Here is a 19,796-nt window from a genome sequence, read left to right on the forward strand (position 1 = left end):
GTCAGGGCTGCAATCCTATGCACACTTATTTGAGCATCAGTTCCTCCCCCCAGGGAGTAAAGTGGGACTTGTATTGAAAAAGAGGAAGAGGAAGACGAGGAAGAAGAGGAAGGGGAAGAAAAGGAAGAAGAAGAGGAGGAGGAAGAAGAGGAAGAAGAAGAAGAGGAAGAAGAAGAGAAACAGGAAGAGGAAGAGGAGGAAGAAGAGAAGAAGAGGAGGAGAAGAGGAGGAAGGGGAAGAAGAGGAAGGAGGAGAGGAGGAGGGGCAGCAGGAGAAGGAGATTTGATTTATACCCCGCCCTTCACTAGCCAAAGGAGTCTCAGAGTGGCTTACAGATCTCCTTTGCCTTCCCCTCCCCACAACAGACACCCTGTGAGCAATGTTCCCTCTAAACTGCAGAGTCTTGCGAGCAAAAATTCTACTTTGTGAGCTACTGGCATTAAAGTTGTGAGCCACTGCATAAATTAGCTTGCTCTGGGGCCATTTTTCCTGAGCGAAAACAAAAACGTGTGAGCTGGAGGCTAAAAAATCAGTGAGCCAGCTCACGCTCAGCTTAGAGGGAACACTGCCTGTGAGGTGGGTGGGGCTGAGAGAGCTCGGACAGAAACTGCTCTTGAGAGGAACAGCTCCGAGAGAGTTATGACTGACCCAAGGTCACTCCAGCAGTTGGATGTGGAGGAGTGGGGAATCAAACCTGGTTCTCCCAGATAAGAGACCGGGCACCTAATCACTACACCAAATCAGCTCTCCCACCCCCACACCGTACATGTGCAGGGGACGGCACTGTTCACAAGCCCACCCAAAAGTTTCTTCTGCAATGCAAAAACCTCACTGGAAATGGCCACAAATGTTGTAGACCAGTTGACGGATCATGGCGCAGTCAAACATGCATCTATTTACTGATGTCCTGCTTTTCTCCCCAGCTGGGACTCAAAGCCGCTTCAAACACCGCTCTCCTTTCCTCTGTTTTCTCTCAACAACCCTGTAGGATAGGCCAAGCTGAGAGTTTAGGGTGGAACCAGGGTCATGTGGTGAACTTTGGTCAGGGTTGGTTTTTTTTTTGAAGCAGCAGCTCTTTTGCATGTTAGGCCACACCCCCCCTAATGTAGCCAATCCTCCAGGAGCTTACAGGGCTCTTCTTACAGGGCCTACTGTAAGCTCTTGGAAGATTGGCTACATCAGGGGGGTGGCCTAATATGCAAAGTAGTTCCTGCTACAAAAAAGCCCTGACTTTCATAGCAGGGATTTGAACCCAGGTTGCCCAAGATCCTAGTCCGACACTGTCCACTGCGCCACACTGGCTCTCAGCACTCTAACTGTATCCAAGGCAATACTATTGCAACTCTGCTGTCCAAACCCTCTCAGGATTCAGCTACTGAGCTGACAGCGAGAAGCAGGGTTCTCAGACCTCTGCTAGAGGTGGGGCAAGTCCCCCACTCTGAGACCGCTCCCCCTGGCCCCAATCAGCTGACCAGAGGGGAGGCTTACCAGCAGCAAACTGAGGCCTAGGCCTCTGTTGCCGGCATCACGGTGATGTCACTTCCTGTGTGCACCAGAAGTGACGTCAACAGGTCGCCGGCAATGTGTGGATGCTCTGGTAGATGGGCAGAAACTGTACGGTGAAAAGCGGCTTCTAGCATAGAGTTTGTGCTGGTGATGTGGTGACGTCACTTCCACTGTGCGCTGTCCTTATGTTTTAATGAATTAATTAATGTTTTTAATTAATTGAGACCCAGGCCTCAGTTTGCTGCTCATAAGTCTCCCTTCCCCCCCCCCTCCAGTTGCCAGGTACCTGACACCCCAATGGGAAGTGGAAAGGAAAGGTCCCCTGTGCAAGCACCAGTCGTTTCCGACTCTGGGGTGACATTGCTTTCACAACGTTTTCACGGCAGACTTTTTACGGGGTGGTTTGCCATTGCCTTCCCCAGTCATCTACACTTTCCCACTAGCAAGCTGGGGACTCATTTGACCGACCCCAGAAGAATGGAAGGCTGAGTCAACCTCGAGCCGGCTACCTGAAAACCCAGCTTCCGCCGGGGATTGAACTCAGGTTGTGAGCAGAGCTTAGGACTGCAGTACTGCAGCTTTAAAACTCTGCGCCATGGGGCTCTTGTGTGTATGTAGGAAAGGAAAGGTCCCCTGTGCAAGCATCAGTCGTTCGACTCTGGGGTGACGCTTTCACAACGTTTTCACGGCAGACTTTTTATGGGGTCGTTTTGCCGCTGCCTTCCCCAGTCTTTTACGCTTTCCCCCCAGCAAGCTGGGTAGTCATTTTACAGACCTCGGAAGGATGGAAGGCTGAGTCAACCTTGGGCCGGCTACTTGAATCCAGCTTCCGCCAGAATCAAACTCTGTGAGGTTGTGAGCAGAGCGTTCAGACCCACAGTACTGCAGTACTGCTGCTTTACCACTCTGTGCCACGGGGCCGAATGGGAAGTGAGGAAAGGGTAAAAACTTAGACCGATTTTGCACTAGGGCTTGTTCCAGGCGGAGAGCCCTTTTGCCCCCAGCACTCCTCTCAGTTTTCGCACAAGCTGCCCTGGCACGTCTGTGCTCTGCAGAATATTTGAGCTTTGTGCCTCTTGTAAATGACTGGATGTATTTTGAAGCTTGTAAAAGCCTTCGGTGAAACAGGGCAATACGCCCCCCCCCACCCCGTTGCATTCTTGTTCTGGGCTACCAATTGTCCTCACGCCGGCATGTGTCGAAAGAAACCTCTGGAGCATCAGACTCTCCATTCACGGCTTTGCCAACTTTTCTCCCGGACCTCTACTATAAAGACTATGAACTTCTATTGTGAATTGAAAGAACATTGGGTTTCCGGGTGATTTATTGCACCTTTGTCTAACTTTGTTTGATAAATGGTATATTTTCATAATTGAGGCTGGTCTTTCGTGGATGCCTTGGGGCTTGTTTTCTCTTTTCCTTTCCGCGTTACTCTTTGCGTCGCTGCTTTTCTGTGGCTAGCAGGAACTGCTCATAAGAGGATCTTGCTTGCTGCAGAAAAGCAGCACGGCAACTCACAGCTCCGGGGCAGCTTGTGCAGAAACAGAGAGAAGCGCCGGGAGCAAAAGGGCTCTCCACCCAGAACAAGCCTAGTGTGAAATCGGTCTCACTCCCACCCTAGCTATGTACACATACGAAGCTGCCTTATACTAAAATCAGATCCTTGGTTCATCAAAATCAGCACTGTCTACTCAGACTGGCAGCGGCTCTCCAGGGTCTCAGGCTGAGGTCTTTCACATCACTCCTTTCTGGGAGTACCGGGTTCGATTCCCCACTCCTCCACTTGCAGCTGCTGGAATGGCCTTGGGTCAGCCATAGCTCTGGCAGAGGTTGTCCTTGAAAGGGAAGCTGCTGTGAGAGCACTCTCAGCCCCTCCCACCTCACAGGGTGTCTGTTGTGGGGGAGGAAGGGAAAGGAGATTGTAGGCCGCTCTGAGACTCTGTCCTTGAAAGGGCAGCTTCTGGGTGAGTTCTCTCAGTCCCACCCACCTCACAGGGTGTCTGTTGTGGGGGGAGAAGATAAAGGAGATTGTGAGCCGCTCTGAGACTCTGATTCAGAGAGAAGGGTGGGGTATAAATCTACAGTCTTATTCTTCTTCCTCCACTTGCAGCTGCTGGAATGGCCTTGGGTCAGCCACAGCTCTGGCAGAGGTTGTCCTTGAAAGGGCAGCTGCTGTAAGAGCCCTCTCAGCCCCACCCACCTCACAGGGTGTCTGTTGTGGGGGAGGAAGGGAAAGGAGATTGTAGGCCGCTCTGAGACTCTGTCCTTGAAAGGGGAGCTTCTGGGTGAGCTCTCTCAGTCCCACCACCTCACAGGGTGTCTGTTGTGGGAGAGAAGATAAAGGAGATTGTGACTGCTCTGAGACTCTGAGATTCGGAGTGGAGGGCGGGATATAAATCCGATATCATCATCATCACCTGCTGCCTGGATCTTTTCACAGGGGATGGCAGGGATCGAACCTGGGACCTTCTGCATGCCAAGCAGAGGCTTTTCTATTCAGCCATGGCCCCTCCCTCATTCAAGGAAATTGATGCCCTTAATGCTACCTGGGCTGTGCCCAGTGCCTGTGTTCCTGACTGAATAAAGCAGAAATTAACAAACGGTGTTCTCCATCGTTGATTTATGGACAGCTTACCCATCAATCCAGAGAGGAAGAATATGTTTTTTGATTAATTCCAAGATTGCTTCCAGCCACACCCAAAATGTAAAAGATTTCCCTGGCAAGTGTTCCTGTTTATAAAACAAATCACAAGACAGCCCTTTAGGTCTTAAGCATTGTACAAATACCATTTTTAAATATCCAGAACCAAATAGCTATTCGGTTCCAGAATATTTGTTTTTTCCTTCCCCCCACAATCCCTCCCCCCCCCCAGGGAAAAACCTCTTTCCCGTTCTTCCTCCTACGGATCTTTTGGTAATTTTGAACACATGATTTTTTTTTATCATATTAAAGTGATGTCATCTGAGATCCCAGTGTGTCATTCCCTGGGCTTTTGCCTTTCCTGGGGTGCGGCCAGACGGACCACTTAAAGCGAGAAGGAAGAGCCTTTTTCTGGACCGGGGCAGAAAATTCCGATGTGGCGGCGTTCACACGAACGGTCGTATAAAGAGTTGGTCCCGTTAGTGAAAAGCAGTTGATCGATCACACGGTGATGGTGATTTCTGGGAGGAGGGGGGGTCCATTGAGCATGCGCCCAACTGCTTGGAGCTGGGAAATCAAACATTGCTTCAGTGGCAGTGGGGGAAGGGGGAAAGTTTCCGGAATTAACGTTGCCGATCCAAACCAAGGCACTGGCAGGAATTATTTTCCTAGAAATTGGCAGTGACAATGATATCTTGAAATCCTCACATTGAAAAAGAAAGGTTTTTTTCCTGTTCTGAAAAGTGGGATAATGTTTCCCCCCCCTCCGATCCTGTGTTGACTGGAGAAGCAGAAGCGTCATCTCAGATTCCCGTATGATCTGGCAATGCGCATGTCTGCTGGGTGGGAGGCAGTATCGCGCGTGAGCTGTCCAAACAACAAAAAGCCGATCTTGTGTCGCTGTTTTGAAAAAGGGCCGGACTTTATGTACTGTCAAATTAATGCGCCATTCATGCGGAGCAAGTCGGGATCATAACAACTCCACATTGTTTGACAGATGTGAATGTCTGGACGTCCACTTTAACTCCGCAGGGGGGGCGTGGGTGAGTCGCGGTTAATGTTCCGTCTGACCGCACCCCTGGACACTTCCCAAAAAAATTTAACCATGTGCTGCCCTGGTATTTTAAATCATTATATGCATGTGGTCCTACCCTGTTGGCCATTCATTCACAGGCTACAGACTACACAGCCCCTCTGTATGCATTTCAATGGAAAATACTAGAGACTTAGACCGATTTACCACTAGCCTTATGCCGCTCTCACGCTCCTCTTCTTTGCGGAGCTTCCATCAGATTTCACACTATCTGCCCCGGCTTCGCCTTTTTCGCACGGCAAACAGAAACTGTTTTTTAGAGGATCTCGTTTGCTGTGCGAAAGAGGCAGAGCAAGTTGCAGCCCCCGGGGCAGACAGTGTGAAATCCAACGGGAGCCCCGCAGAGAAGAGGCTATTGAGAGCGGCGTACGGCTAGTGGGAAATCGGTCTTACTTTTTTGTTTTTGAACGAAAGCTGGGAATTCAGAGAACATGCTGTTAAAACGTTATAATGATATCAAGAGGCCTCATTTTGGGCAGGAACTCACAGGAGCAGAGCTCTGGAATCTCTAAATTTTATTGTGCTCTTTCTTTCTTACTTACACCTCCCCCCCCCCCCAAAAAAAATACTTGCTTCTGGGCTCCATTGTTCAAAACCCCCTGTGAGAATTTTGCTGAACTCTGACAAACGTTAAGAACATAAGAGAACATAAGAACATAAGAGAAGCCATGTTGGATCAGGCCAACCTTAGCACTCGTTGGTTTTAAAGATGCTTCCTTTGTATTTCTCCCATGGGATCCAGGGAACTGGGCAAAGGAAGCTCTGGCTCTTTCCCTCCCCCGCCCCCCACCCCCGGGGACCAGGAGGAAGAGGAGCCTCAGCCAATGGAGAAAACTGAGATTTTGCTCTGTAGCTCCTGTGCGATTGAGCAAGCCTTGCAAAGCAAGCTGAGACGCAGAAGAAAACGAGAGAGAGGGAGAAGGAAGCAGGTGACAGCCAGTTGCTCAGGGGCCTGATAGGAGAATTCTGAGGGCCTGATTCTGCCCCCAGGCCGCATGTTTGACACCCCTGGCATAAAGCGTAGAAGCTCCCCTTTTCAAACAAAAAGCTGAGAAGAGGGCCCCGTTCCTTGCAGCATGTTCCTGAAATGTTATGAACTTTGACATTTTTCAGCTCTGGTCTGTTTGGGAATAGGAGGAGGGAAATCTGCCCACCTTCAAACAATGGTGTTCGTATACGTGCACTTTTACCTCTGAAAGGGGGCTTGTGAGAACAGCACACAAAAGCTGAACTGTGCCTGAGGGCATAAACGAGCCACGGGTAAAAAGGTGTGTAGGTAACCAACGAGAAGAAAACTAGCGCCCTGAAATTGATCAATAAAGATGCACCTTACAGAACTTGGACCAGGAAAGCTGATAATCGCTGTAGATCACTTGCTGCCCTAAAATTTAAGAAGGAACAGATGTGAGGCCAAAAGTCTTTCCAAACAAAGTATTGCAAAGCCAAGAATCATTTAAAAAACCCCAGCAATAATTCTCAACCGGAGCTAAAGCATAAACACTAAAATGTCAACGTTGTTGAATTGCAAAGAGAAAACGGGAAAAGGCTCACTATGCTTCATTAAGGCAGCTCCAGGTGGGGTACCACGAGGGGCTGAAGCAGCGGAACAACGTTTGATTCCAGTGGCACCTTGAAGACCAAGAAAGTTTTATTCTGGCAATAAGAGCCAGTTTGGTGTAGTGGTTAAGTGTGCGGACTCTTATCTGGGAGAACCGGGTTTGATTCCCCACTCCTCCACTTGCAGCTGCTGGAATGGCCTTGGGTCAGCCATAGCTCTCGCAGAGGTTGTCCTTGAAAGGGCAGCTGCTGGGAGAGCCCTCTCCAGCCCCACCCACCTTACAGGGTGTCTGTTGTGGGGGAGGAAGGGAAAGGAGATTGTGAGCCGCTCTGAGACTCTTCGGAGTGGAGGGCGGGATATAAATCCAATTTCTTCTTCTTCTTCATGCATACGCGCACATCTTCAGATACAGCTCTTGTATCAGAAGAAGTGTGTCTGTACACGAAAGCATATACCTAGGAGAGAACCCTGCTGGTCTTAAAAGTGCCACTGGAATCAAACTTTGACCGATTTCCCACAAGCCTTACGCCGCTCTCCTTCTCTTCGCTGTGGGGCTTCCGTTGGATTTCACGTTGTCTGCCCCGAGGCTGCACCTCGCTCCGCCTCTTTCGCCCAGCAAACAAGATCTTCTAAGCGAGTTGCAGCCCCAAGGCAGGCAGTGTGAAATTCGACAGAAGCCCCACCGAGAAGAGGAGAACGAGAGCGGCATAAGGCTAGTGGGGAACTGATTTTTGTTTATGATCCATTAAGACAGTTTCAGTGACAGTTAATGACTCATTGATGACTATGAATGAACGATTCGCTAATAATCTGGTGGCATTAATTGGACACAAATCATTCCGGGCTCGAGACGGGGCACAGCTTGGCTTCCGGGGGCCAGCGGTATCTTCTTGCAGTTCCTACCTGTAAGCTTTTCCGCCAGCATGCCGAGTTGATCGGCGTTGAGACCGCGGCCGATGTAGGAGGAGAACTGCCAGCTCAACACTTCCAGGAGTTGATTCAAAGGGATGGCGGGCGGGTTATTAAAGAAAGCCAAGTTCTGCAGCCAAGAAAGGGTTAAATATTTATTATGACAACTCCGTAGGGTTTTCAAGGCAAGAGACATTCAGAGGTCGTTTGCCATTGCCTGTCTCTGCGTCGTAACTCTGGACTTCCTTGGGGTCTCCATAAGAACAGAAGAAAAGCCATGTTGGATCAAGCCAGTGGCCCATCCAGTCCAACACTCTGTGTCACATAAGAACATAAGAGAAACCATGTTGGATCAGGCCAATGGCCCCTCCAGTCCAACACTCTGAGTCACATAAGAACATAAGAGAAGCCCTGTTGGATCAGGCCAATGGCCCCTCCAGTCCAACACTCTGTGTCACATAAGAACACAAGAGGAGCCATGTTGGATCAGGCCAATGGCCCCTCCAGTCCAACACTCTGTGTCACATAAGAACATAAGAGGAGCCATGTTGGATCAGGCCAATGGCCCCTCCAGTCCAACACTCTGTGTCACATAAGAACATAAGAGGAGCCATGTTGGATCAGGCCAATGGCCCATCCAGTCCAACACTCTGTGTCACATAAGAACATAAGAGGAGCCATGTTGGATCAGGCCAATGGCCCATCCAGTCCAACACTCTGTGTCACATAAGAACATAAGAGAAGCCATGTTGGATCAGACCAATGGCCCCTCCAGTCCAACACTCTGTGTCACACAGTGGCCAAAAAAACCCAGATGCCATCAGGAGGTCCATCAGTGGGGCCAGGACACTAGAAGTCCTCCCACTGTGCCCCCCCCAAGCACCAAGAATACAGAGCATCACTGCCCCAGACATAAGAACATAAGAGAAGCCATGTTGGATCAGGCCAATGGCCCATCCAGTCCAGTACTCTGTGTCACACGGTGGCCAAAAAAACCCAGGTGCCATCAGGAGGTCCATCAGTAGGGCCAGGACACTAGAAGTCCTCCCACTCTGCCCCCCCCCCCAAGCACCAAGAATATAGAGCATCACTGCCCCAGACAGAGAGTTCCAACAATGCACTGTGCCTAATAGCCACTGATGGACATCTGCTCCCTTCTTGAAGTCGTCTATGCTTGTAGCCGCCAACACCTCCTGTGACAGTGAATTCCATGTGTTAATCACCCTTTGGGTGAAGGAATTCCTTTTACCAGTTCTAACGTGACTGCTCAGCAATTTCATGGTGTGCCAACGAGTTCTTGTATTGTGAGAAAGGGAGAAAAGTCCTTCTTTCTCTGCCTTCTCTATCTCATGCATAACCTTGTCAACTTATATCCTGTCACCCCACAGTCGATGTTTCTCCAAGACCTCCCATTCAAGTACCAGCCAAGGCCGACCCTGCTTAGCTTCCGAGATTTGACAAGACCAGGCTAGCCTGGGCTATCCAATTAGCTATCCGAACACACATCTGGAGCAACGTTTCATCTGAGCTGAGCTAGTGTGAGCTAGCTCAGTTTTTTAGCCTCCAGCTCATACATTTTTGTCTTCGCTCGGGAAAAATGGCCCCAGAGCACACTAATTGATCCAGGAGCTCGCAACTTTGATGCCAGCAGCTCAAGAGGCAGAATTTTTGCCCACAAGACTCCACAGCTTAGAGGGAACATTGCCCCCCCCCCCACACCACACACCCATTCTGGAGCACTGTAAACGCATTTCCACTTTGGGAACCATCTTGATCTCCTACACACGATGAAAAACTTCCTGGAGAATTCAATAAGGGTAAAAGGCACCTACAGGAGGGAAGGCGGTAGACATTCTACAAGCAGAACCAGTATAGAACCAGCCCAGACACCCAAAGGCACAAATGCTCCACCTACTGGACAGGATGGTTCTATAACCAGTAGCTAGATCCAAGTGGGCAGGCGTGTTGGTCTGAAGCAGTAGAACAGGGGTAGCCAACGGTAGCTCTCCAGATGTCTTTTGCCTACAACTCCCATCAGCCCCAGCCATTGGCCATGCTGGCTGGGGCTGATGGGAGTTGTAGGCAAAAAACATCTGGAGAGCTACTGTTGGCCACCCCTGCAGTAGAACAAAGTAGGAATCAAGTTTCACCTTTAAGACCAACCAAGTTTTATTCAGAACATGAGCTTTCGTGTACTCCAAGCACACTTCATAAGACGAGGAATGAGGAAGTGTGCTTGGAGCACACGAAAGCTTATGTTCTGAAAAAACTTGGTTGGTCTTAAAGGTGAATTTGACTCCTACTTTGTTCCAGTACAACAGCTGCACAGGTCAAAAGGAGCCGGACTGAGGAAAGATAAATTATTATTTAAACAGAAATACCTAATAGGTTTTTACAGCTACCTCAGATTCTTCATATCCATAAGGACATAAGAACGTCAGAAGAGCACGGTTGGGTCAGACCAATAGTCCATCTAGTCCAGTATCCTATCTCACACAGTGGCCACCCAGTTCCTTTGGGTGGCTAGTAACAGGGCAGAGGGGCTGAGGCCTTCCTAAGAACATCAGAGGAGCACGGCTGGGTCAGACCAATAGTCTATCTAGTCCAGTATCCTGTCTCACACAGTGGCCACCCAGTTCCACTGGGTGGCTAGCAATAGGGCAGAGAGGTTGAAGCCTTCCTAAGAACATCAGAAGAGCCCTGCTGGACCATACCAGTGAGGGTCCATCTAGTCCAGCAACCTGTCTCACACACTGGCCAACCAGTTCCTCTGGAGGACCAACAAGAGGGCAGAGAGATCACGGCCTTCCTAAGAACATCAGAAGAGCCCTGCTGGATCAGACCAGTGGTCCATCTAGTTCAGCGTCCTGTCTCACGCAGTGACCAACCAGTTCCTCTGGAGGACCAACAACAGGACAGAGAGGCCAAGGTCTTCCTAAGAACATCCAAAGAGCCCTGCTGGATCAGACCAGAGGTCTATCCGGTCCAGCTTCCCATCTCACATAGTGGCCAACCAGTTCCTCTGGAGGGCTAACAACAGGGCAGAGAGGCTGAGGCCTTCCTAAGAACATCAGAAGAGCCCTGCTGGATCAGACCAGTGGTCCATCTAGTTCAGCTTCCTGTCTCACGCAGTGACCAACCAGTTCCTCTGGAGGACCAACAACAGGACAGAGAAGCCGAGGGCTTCCCCTGGTGTTGCCTCCTGGCTCTGGGATTCAGAAGATTAGTGTCTCTGAATGTGAAGGTTCCCCTCATTCATCACAGCTAGTACCCATTGGCAGATTTATCCTCCTTGAATCTATCAAATCCCTATTTAAAGCTGTGGCCATCATCGCATCCTCTGGCAACAAATTCCATATTTTAGTCACTCTCGGTGTCAAGTAGCATTTCCTTTTGTCCGTCCTGAACCTACTGCCCATCAGCTTCATCAAATGCCCTTGAGTTCTAGTCTTTTGAGCCAACTCTCTCCACCCCGTGCTTAATTTTAGCAAGCTCTATCATGTCTTCCCCCTTAGTCATCTCTTTTCTAAATGGAAAAGTCCCGGATTCTTCACCATTTCCTCCTAGGGAAGGTGCTCCAACCAAGGGTGGAATTCTAGCAGGAGCTCCTTTGCATATTAGGCCACACACCCTTGATGTAGCCGATCCTTTAAGAGCTTACAAGGCTCCTTTCTGTAAGCTCTTGGAGGATTGGCTCCATCAGGGGTGTGTGGTCAAATATGCAAAGGAGCTCCTGCTAGAATTCCACTCTTGGTTCTGACCCTGTAATCCTCTTGGTTGCCGTCTCCACTTTTCCCAGCTCTGCAGTGTCCTTTTGGAGATAACGGTGACCAGAACAGCATTCCCCATTAGGCAACACCATAGAGAGGAGCATTACCCCATTGGTTTGTTTTATTCTCAATCCCTTTTCTAAAAATCCCTAACCGTTTGCACTTTTTACAGCTGCAGCACACCAGGTTGACGCTTTCACTGAGCTATCCACTACGTCGCCAAGGACACTGATGTTTTGTGACCCACCTCCACGAGCTTTTCCGGCAACACTAGGCAGAACCTCCAGCTTGGAAGACAGACGAGAAAGCACTCACAGAAAGGTGTGAATGCAGGAGGAAGAGAAGAGGAGGAGGAGCTCTGAGAGAGCTGTGACTGCCCCAAGGCCACCCAGCTGACAGCATGTGGAGGAGTAGGGAATCAAACTCGCTTCTCTAGATTAGAGCTTGTCACTCTTAACCACTACACCAGTGGTATTTTGTCCAGGCAAGTCCTGAAATCTCCAGCATCGTGTGTGTTCAGGAGCCCCGTGGCACAGAGTGGTGAAGCTGCAGTGCTGCAGTCCGAGTTCTCTGCTCACAACCTGAGTTCGATCCCGGCGGAAGCTGGGTTCAAGTCGCCGGCTCAAGGTTGACTCAGCCTTCCATCTTTCCAAGGTCGGTAAAAGGAGGACCCAGCTTGCTGGGGGGGATAGCGTAGATGACTGGGGAAGGCAATGGCAAACCACCCCGTAAAAAGTCTGCTGTGAAAAACTCATGATGAAACGTCACCCCAGAGTCGGAAACAACTGCTGCTTGCACAGGGGACTGCCTTTACCTTTCTTAAGGGGTGTGAGTCAGTTTGGTGTAGCGGTTAAGTGCGCGGACTCCTATCTGGAATAACCGGGTTTGATTCCCCATTCCTCCACTTGCACCTGATGGAATGGCCTTGGGTCAGCCACAGCTCTGGCAGAGGTTGTCCTCGAAAGGGCAGCTGCTGTGAGAGCCCTCTCAGCCCCATCCACCTCACAGGGTGTCTGTTGTGTGGGGAGAAGTTATAGGAGACTGTGAGCCACTCTGAGTCTCTGTCCTTGAAAGGGCAGCTTCTGGGAGAGCTCTCTCAGCCCCACCCACCTCACAGGGTGTCTGTTGTGGGGGAGGAAGGGAAAGGAGATTGTGAGCCGCTCTGAGTCTCTGATTCAGAGAGAAGGGCGGGGTATAAATCTGCAATTCTTCTTCTGTGTGTATGTGTGTGTGTGTGTGTGTGTGTGTGGAGGGGGTTTGCAGGGAGAAGGCGAGAAAGAGCTGTGTTCCCACGGACAAGCTCCATCGGACCAATGCTTATCTTTTCTGATCATGAGATGTATTACAACTGACCCCAGAGAAAGAAAGAAAAGGATACACCAAATCTACCTGAGGTTCATTCGTCGACAGGTTGTACCAAATAATGGAAGCCCAAGCGTTAGGGAGCTGGCTGACGTTGGAAATCATCACAACAGGTAGAGAACTCACCTGGTGGAATGAAGACACAAAGGAGGTGAGGAGACAATATTTTTAAAAGGAAGGCATTCACATTGTTGTTGGAATGTCAGGAAAATATGGCATGGAAACAGGCTGTGCAGTGGACACAGGATCGGTGCTGGGGGTTTCGCCACCCCAGGCAAGGCCCCGCCCTCGCCCTCCAGTGGGGGAGGGCCCACAGCACCGGCCCAAATTGGGCCCCGTTTGCACGGAGGGCTCCTGCTCCTCTGACGGAGTCTCAGGCGGGTGAAAGAGGCCACGGGCCAGCTGGTGTGGGGGGAGGGGGCACCTAGCTGCGCCCCATAGGCCATGCAGCGCCCTAGGCAGCCACCTAGATGGCCCACATGCCAGCCATGAGTGGACAAAATCGTGAAGGAAGAATTTCTGCAGGTAGCCATACTGCTAAAGCTCTGTTTCCTTTGCTGAATTGCGGTTGTCAGGTGAGCAGGAAACTTTGGATTTTCCTAGTCCTGCTCACACGGCGGACATTTCCCTCCCTTTTCTGTGGTGGCCATCCCTCACCATCCAGTGGCATGTGTACATTTTTAAAACTGGCAACTGAATATCATACAACTATAACCATCACTGTATCAGGTTCCATGAATTCCCAGCTTTTTTTTTTAAAGTATGTTTCCACACCTTTTCATTACAGACATATAAGGGGAAAGATGATGAACAGAACTAGATTGCCATGCTTCATGATTATGGTTTTTATCTTTTGGCTTTTTTCTTCTTTTATTTACTTTGTGTGTGCGTGTGTGCGTGTGTGTGCAGGGCACAGAGAAGAACGGTGAGGCTGTAGGAAATTTTACTGGGTACAGGACTATGACTGAAGGGAAAAGTCCAATAAAATATTTAAATGGGGGGTGGAGGGGGAAAGACCAGCAAAGTTTTATTGAAGGTATAAGTTTTTGCGTGCATGCATACTTCCTCAGATACATGCCCACGGAAACTCATCCCTTGAATAAAACTTTGTTGGTCTTTCCCCCTCCACCCCCCATTTAAATATTTTATTGGACTTTGTCCTGTTGCACAAACAAGTACTTTCTAAGGTTTGTCTCAGCCCTCTTGCGGATAGTTTCCCCCACCCCCACCCCCACACACACACTTGGGTCATCCTCTGAGGGACAGTCGGCAGCTCCTTCCTCACCAAACCACAATGCCCAAGTTCAGAGACAGTGAAGAAAGAGTCCTTTGGAATACAGGAGAAGAATAGAGTTGCAGTGCGGCACTGTTGGGAAATGCACGCATGGGCATGTGGTTTCTTTTCACGCGGTCCGTCCACCCTCCCAATATTCTGAGAGGACTTACTTCCAAGTCTATGGTTAGCCCGTACAAGCAGACCTGCGTTTCAAAGCTGATGGAGTGCAGCTCTTCCGTTACCATTTGAGGGCCCTGCGGGAAGAACAAGAGATGATTTCATTTCTTTTTTTTTATTTTAGTATATTTCTATTCCACCCATTCCCTGTAAGGCTCGGGGTGGAGCACAACATATAATGAGATAATAAAATACAACAAAGCATTTTATGAACAGTCAACTCTACAGCGCTCCGAAAGTTTCCATAATTAAATTAGCTTTTTAGAAGGGGATGAAAGGGTTGTGGACGGACGTGAAGAATTCTAGAGTGTGGAATCGTAACTCTTCTGTTAGAAGAGGGGGCATAAAAACAACTGAAGCTTCTAACTGTGCCATTCTAGGCCGTTACACTCTTGAGAGCCTACTGATTTCAGTGGATTTAGGAAGGTGTAACTTCATCAGGGGATAAGTGAAGCGGTACAGTATCACCTGATCTCATCAGATCTTGGAAGCTAACCAAGATGGGTACTTGGATGGGAGACCCCAAGGAAGACTATGTAGAGGAAGGCAATGGCAAACCCCCTCTGCTTCTCAGATCTTAGGAGCTAAGCAGGATGGGTACTTGGATGGGAGACCACCAAGGAAGGCTCTGCAGAGGAAGGCAATGGCCAACCCCCTCTGCTTCTCAGATCTCAGAAGCTAAGCAGGGTCAGTACTAGGATGGAAAACCACCAAAGAGGACTCTGCAGAGGAAGGCAAGAGCAAAACACTTCTGCTTCTCCCTTGCTTTGAAAACCCTCTGGGGTCACCTTAAGTTGGTTGCAATTTGAATGCACGTTACACACACAAACACACACAAAACTGCATCAGAGTTCACAGGCTAAGCAGCCCGTATAGGCCCTGGTTAGTACTTGGATGGGAGACCACCAAGCAAGACTCTACAGAGGAAGGCAACGGCCAACCACCTCTGCTTCTCTGATCTCAGAAGCTAAGCAGGGTTGGTATTTGGATGGGAAACCACCCAGGAAGGCTCTGCAGAGGAAGGCAACGGCCAACCACCTCTGCTTCTCCCTTGCTTTGAAAACCCCCGGGAGTTGCCACAAGTTGGTTCCAATTTGAAAGCACTTTACACACACACACGTTTTTCAGAGCTCAGAGGCTAAGCAGAATTGGCCCTGGTTAGAACTTGAACTGGAGACCACCAAGGAAGACTCTGCAGAGGAAGGCCATGGCAAAACCACCTCTGATTGTCTCTTGCCTTGAAAACCCCTCGTCGTCACCAGGAGTCAGTTGTAGCTTAACAACACTTAATTATTATAACTCTGCCTAGGCAATTCAGAATCCTTTTACATTTCACAATTTTATTTATATTAACCACCCAGGATTTTAAAAGTTGTGCAGTGTTTTATTACTCTTTTGTCCTTTTTTTCCTATTTTTTTTAAAGATTGAAAATTACCCAAACCATCCTTTCTAGTGGTGAATTCCAGTAGAAATAATAGATTCCGATCCTCTTTCTATCTTGAAATGCTCTTCTTATTATGGGAAACACGAGAGAAAATCTTTGTAACTTATAGTGGGCTTCGAGGCACTTTAGTTGAGGGGCCCATAGCGCAGTGGAAGAGCCTCTGCTTGGCATGCGAAGGTCCCAGGTTCAATTCCCGTCCCGACATCTCCAATTCAAAAGGACCAGGCAGTAGGTGATGGGAAAGACCTTTGCCTGAGACCCGGGAGAGCTGCTGCCGGCCTGAGTAGACAATACTGACTTTGATGGACCATCAAAAAATGCAATTTTGGGCTGTATCAACAGAAGTCTAGTGTCCAGATCACGTGATGTGATAGTATTGTTCTACTCTGCTCTGGTAAGACCTCACCTGGAGTCTTGTGTTCAGTTTTGGGCACCACATTTTAAGAAGGATATAGACAAGCTGGAATGGGTCCAGAGGAGGGCGACGAAGATGGTGAGGGGTCTGGAGACCAAGTCCTATGAGGAAAGGTTGAAGGAGCTGGGCATGTTTAGCCTGGAGAGGAGGCGGCTGAGGGGTGATACGATCACCATCTTCAAGTACTTGAAGGGCTGTCATAGAGGATGGGGTGCAATTGTTTTCTGTGGCCCCGGAAGGTAGGACCAGAACCAATGGGTTGAAATTAAATCAGAAGAGTTTCCGGCTCAACATTAGGAAGAACTTCCTGACCATTAGAGCGGTTCCTCAGTGGAACAGGCTTCCTTGGGAGGTGGTGGGCTCTCCTTCCTTGGAGGTTTTTAAACAGAGGCTAGATGGCCATCTGACAGCGATGAAGATTCTGTGAATTTAGGGGGAGGTATTTGTGGGTTTCCTGCATTGTGCAGGGGGTTAGACTAGATGACCCTGGAGGTCCCTTCCAATTCTATGATTCTAACAGTGGGGAGGGGCTGTGGTTCAATGATAGAGCACCTGCTCAGCATGCAGAAGGTCCCAGGTTCAATCCCCAGTTGAAAAGACTAGGCAGCAGGTGATGGGAAAGACCTCTCCCTCAGACCTTAGAGACCTGCTGCCGGTCAGAGTAGGCAATACTGATTCTTGATGGACCAATCGCTGGGAGGGGCTGTGGCTCAATGGTAGAGCACCTGCTTGGCATGCAGAAGGTTCCAGGATCAATCCCCGCCATCTCCAGTTCAAAGGACCAGGCAGGAGGTGATGGGAAAGACCTCAATCTGAGACCCTGAACATATGAACATATGAAGCTGCCTTATAGTGAATCAGACCCTCGGTCCATTGAAGTCAGCATTGTCTACTGAGACTGGCAGCGGCTCTCCAGGGTCTCAAGCTAAGGTTTTTCACGCCTACTTACCTGGGCCCTTTTTAGTTGGAGATGCCGGGGATTGAACCTGGACCTTCTGCTTACCAAGCAGATGCTCTACCACTGAGCCACCATCCCTCCCCTGCTCTCCAGGGTCTCAAGCTGAGGTTTTTCACGCCTACTTGCCTGGACCCTTTTTAGTTGGAGATGCCAGGGATTGAACCTGGGGCCTTCTGCTTACCAAGCAGATGCTCTACCACTGAGCCACCGTCCCTCCCTGGAAAGCTGCTTCCAGCCTGACTAGACAAGACTGACCTTGAAGGAATGAGGGTCTAATTCAGTGTAAGGCAGCTTCATTACACATTCATTTCAAATACAGATGCACCCCCCCCACCCCACCCCGCAGATACTGCTATGCATTTTTGCCTTGCGGGTTTCATGTGCCATAAAATGACTTAACCAGAAGGGGGAGTCCCAGAGCTAATTCTCACTTTCACATCAGTGCGAAGTAGAAAAGAGTCACCATCCAAGAGCACCCTGACGATGAGCTTTTGTGAGTCACTACACACATCTTCAGGTATCTGAAGAAGTGAGCGAGGACTCCCAAAAGCTGCTGCCCTGCCACAAGTTTTGTTAGTTTTTAAGGTGCTTCTGGACTCTCGCTCTTTTCTACCGGTGCAGACAAACATGGCTGCCCATCTTGTTTTTATCAGTGGGAAGGAAACCACGGTGTTTTTACATTCAGTTTGATCCAGAGTTTCAGAGTCTTCAAATCGCCTGCCGCCGTTCCCCTTGAATTATTTCCCTTTTACATTGGTGGACTTGCTCTGCTCATTTTGCGTAGCCAAACTTCTATATTTCCTGCTGAAAGCATTTCAATTGGGTGGGGGGGGGGGTGTCTCTGATCAGAGGGCAGCCGGAATACCAGTGCTTAGTTAAATGTATGCGATTGCAGTGTCAACACTGCAAAAACAATGCTAATTCAAATTACAAGATGAGGCAAGCAATGATATGTAAAAATTTCAAGTGCTGTCAGTTCTCATGCAAATGACTGCACCTTGTGTTGGCTTTTGGAGGAGTCTTTTAAAACGCACGAAAACTTCTACAATACGAGTTTGAAACGCCTGTAGAGAAATGACCGGATCAAAACTAGTTTGGAGAAAAATGTTGCAACAACAGCGCCAGAAACTCATCTCACCGAAACAAATGTAGTTGCTTTGGGCTGCAACGATGCAAACGGTTGTGAGAACGTTAGGTAATGTAAAAGGTGAGTTTCCAGTGCGGTGATAGAGAGTCAAAAACTGCCAATGTAAAAACACCCTACGAGTATTACTCTTGAGTATAGACCCTGTGCTACTTTTAGTTTATTTAAGAAACAGATTATCTAACCAGGACTTTTTTTTTTTAAGCAGGAGCTCCTTTGCCTATTAGGCCCCACCCCCGCTGAAGTAGCCAATCCTCCAAGAGCTTACAGGGCTCTTCGTACAGGGCCTACTATAAACTCCAGGAGGATTGGCTATGTCAGGGGTGTGTGGCTTAATAGGCAAAGGAGTTCCTGCTACAAAAAAAGCCCTTAACTGGGTTTCAGTTTCCTATATTTTACCCACAAAATTAAAATGTTTTGACCCAGGTTTGGGAGTTCATCCATACAGGGAAATAATTCCAAATGCTGAAATTTTAATTAGGCGTGGCATACCACAACGGCAATCCCAATCCACAGAGATGTTTCTTCTTACCTCAAATCCCTTGTTTCCAGCACACGACTTCATCTCTTTCGGTTGCTGAGAAGATGGGAGATTAAAACCAAGATTAGCAGGTTGAAAAGGGCGCACTGACTGAGTGGCGCTCTAGCCCAGGGGTGGGGAACCTCCGTCCCGAGGGCCGTATGCGGCCCTCGAGGTCACTTGGTGTGGCCCTCGGGGATTGCTGGGCCGAACTGAGCCATGTGGCAGCCCCCCTGGGGCCTGGCTGGCCAGCGAGGATCGTGGGGCCCAGCTGTGCTGTGCAGCAGCCTCCCCAGGGCCAGGCAGGGATCACAGGGCCCAGATGTACTGTGCGGCAGTCTCCCCGGGGCCTGGCTGGCCGGCCAGAATTGCTGCAGGGCCTGGAAAAGTTACTGTCACCGTTCAGTTTGTACTTGATTATCCCAGAGGGTGTGGCCTAATATGCTAATGAGTGTGTGACCTAATATGCTACTATTAGGGAATGTGGTCTAATATGCTACTGAATTCCTGCTGGGCTTTTTCTACAATAAAGCCCTGGACCTCTGCATTTGCCTAGGGCGGTGGGCCGTGTGTGTGTGTTTGCGTGTGCGTGCCAGATTAGGCTCTCCCCACATGACTTCAAATAGAAAAAAACAATTATTTGCATTAATTTTGCTGGCCTGAATTGTTCTCCCTCGGTGGAGCCCTGTTTTTTAAGTTGATAATTTTTATGGCCCGCTAATGATGTTATAAATATCCATATGGCCCTTGGCAGGAAAAAAAAAAAAGGTCCCCCACCCCTGCTCTAGCCACACTTCATAAAGTCCTCGTGTTTATTGCGGAACGAAACAAAGACCTTGTGTCCTCTTAGGTGACGGGAGTTTTTGACAGTCCGGACTGGCCTAATATGCAAAGGAGTTCCTGCGACAAAAAAAGCCCTGATAAATGCGGGATTTGCTGCTAGAGGAGGTCGTGATCGCCCAGGAAGAAGCAACTCTAAAAGAGGATTTGATCGATTCGCGGAGGATAAAGTCTGTCAGTGG

The 19,796-nt window shown here is 49.2% G+C and overlaps 1 protein-coding gene across 1 annotated transcript in view; it reads right to left on the minus strand.

The window, feature by feature from the left end:
- The window catches only part of LOC132585257 (signal transducer and activator of transcription 4-like), a 48,534-nt gene that overhangs the window by 11,388 nt on the left and 17,350 nt on the right, over positions 1-19,796 (minus strand). Inside the window, exons 9-14 of the mRNA XM_060257060.1 lie at positions 18,787-18,831; positions 14,286-14,369; positions 12,867-12,965; positions 7,702-7,837; positions 6,569-6,621; positions 4,142-4,236 (exon numbers count right to left, since the gene is read on the minus strand). Of these exons, the coding sequence (XP_060113043.1) occupies positions 4,142-4,236; positions 6,569-6,621; positions 7,702-7,837; positions 12,867-12,965; positions 14,286-14,369; positions 18,787-18,831 (512 nt within the window). The remainder of the gene's footprint in view (positions 1-4,141; positions 4,237-6,568; positions 6,622-7,701; positions 7,838-12,866; positions 12,966-14,285; positions 14,370-18,786; positions 18,832-19,796) is intronic.

Source organism: Heteronotia binoei, chromosome 16 (assembly GCF_032191835.1).
Source record: "Heteronotia binoei isolate CCM8104 ecotype False Entrance Well chromosome 16, APGP_CSIRO_Hbin_v1, whole genome shotgun sequence".
NCBI lineage: Eukaryota > Metazoa > Chordata > Lepidosauria > Squamata > Gekkonidae > Heteronotia > Heteronotia binoei.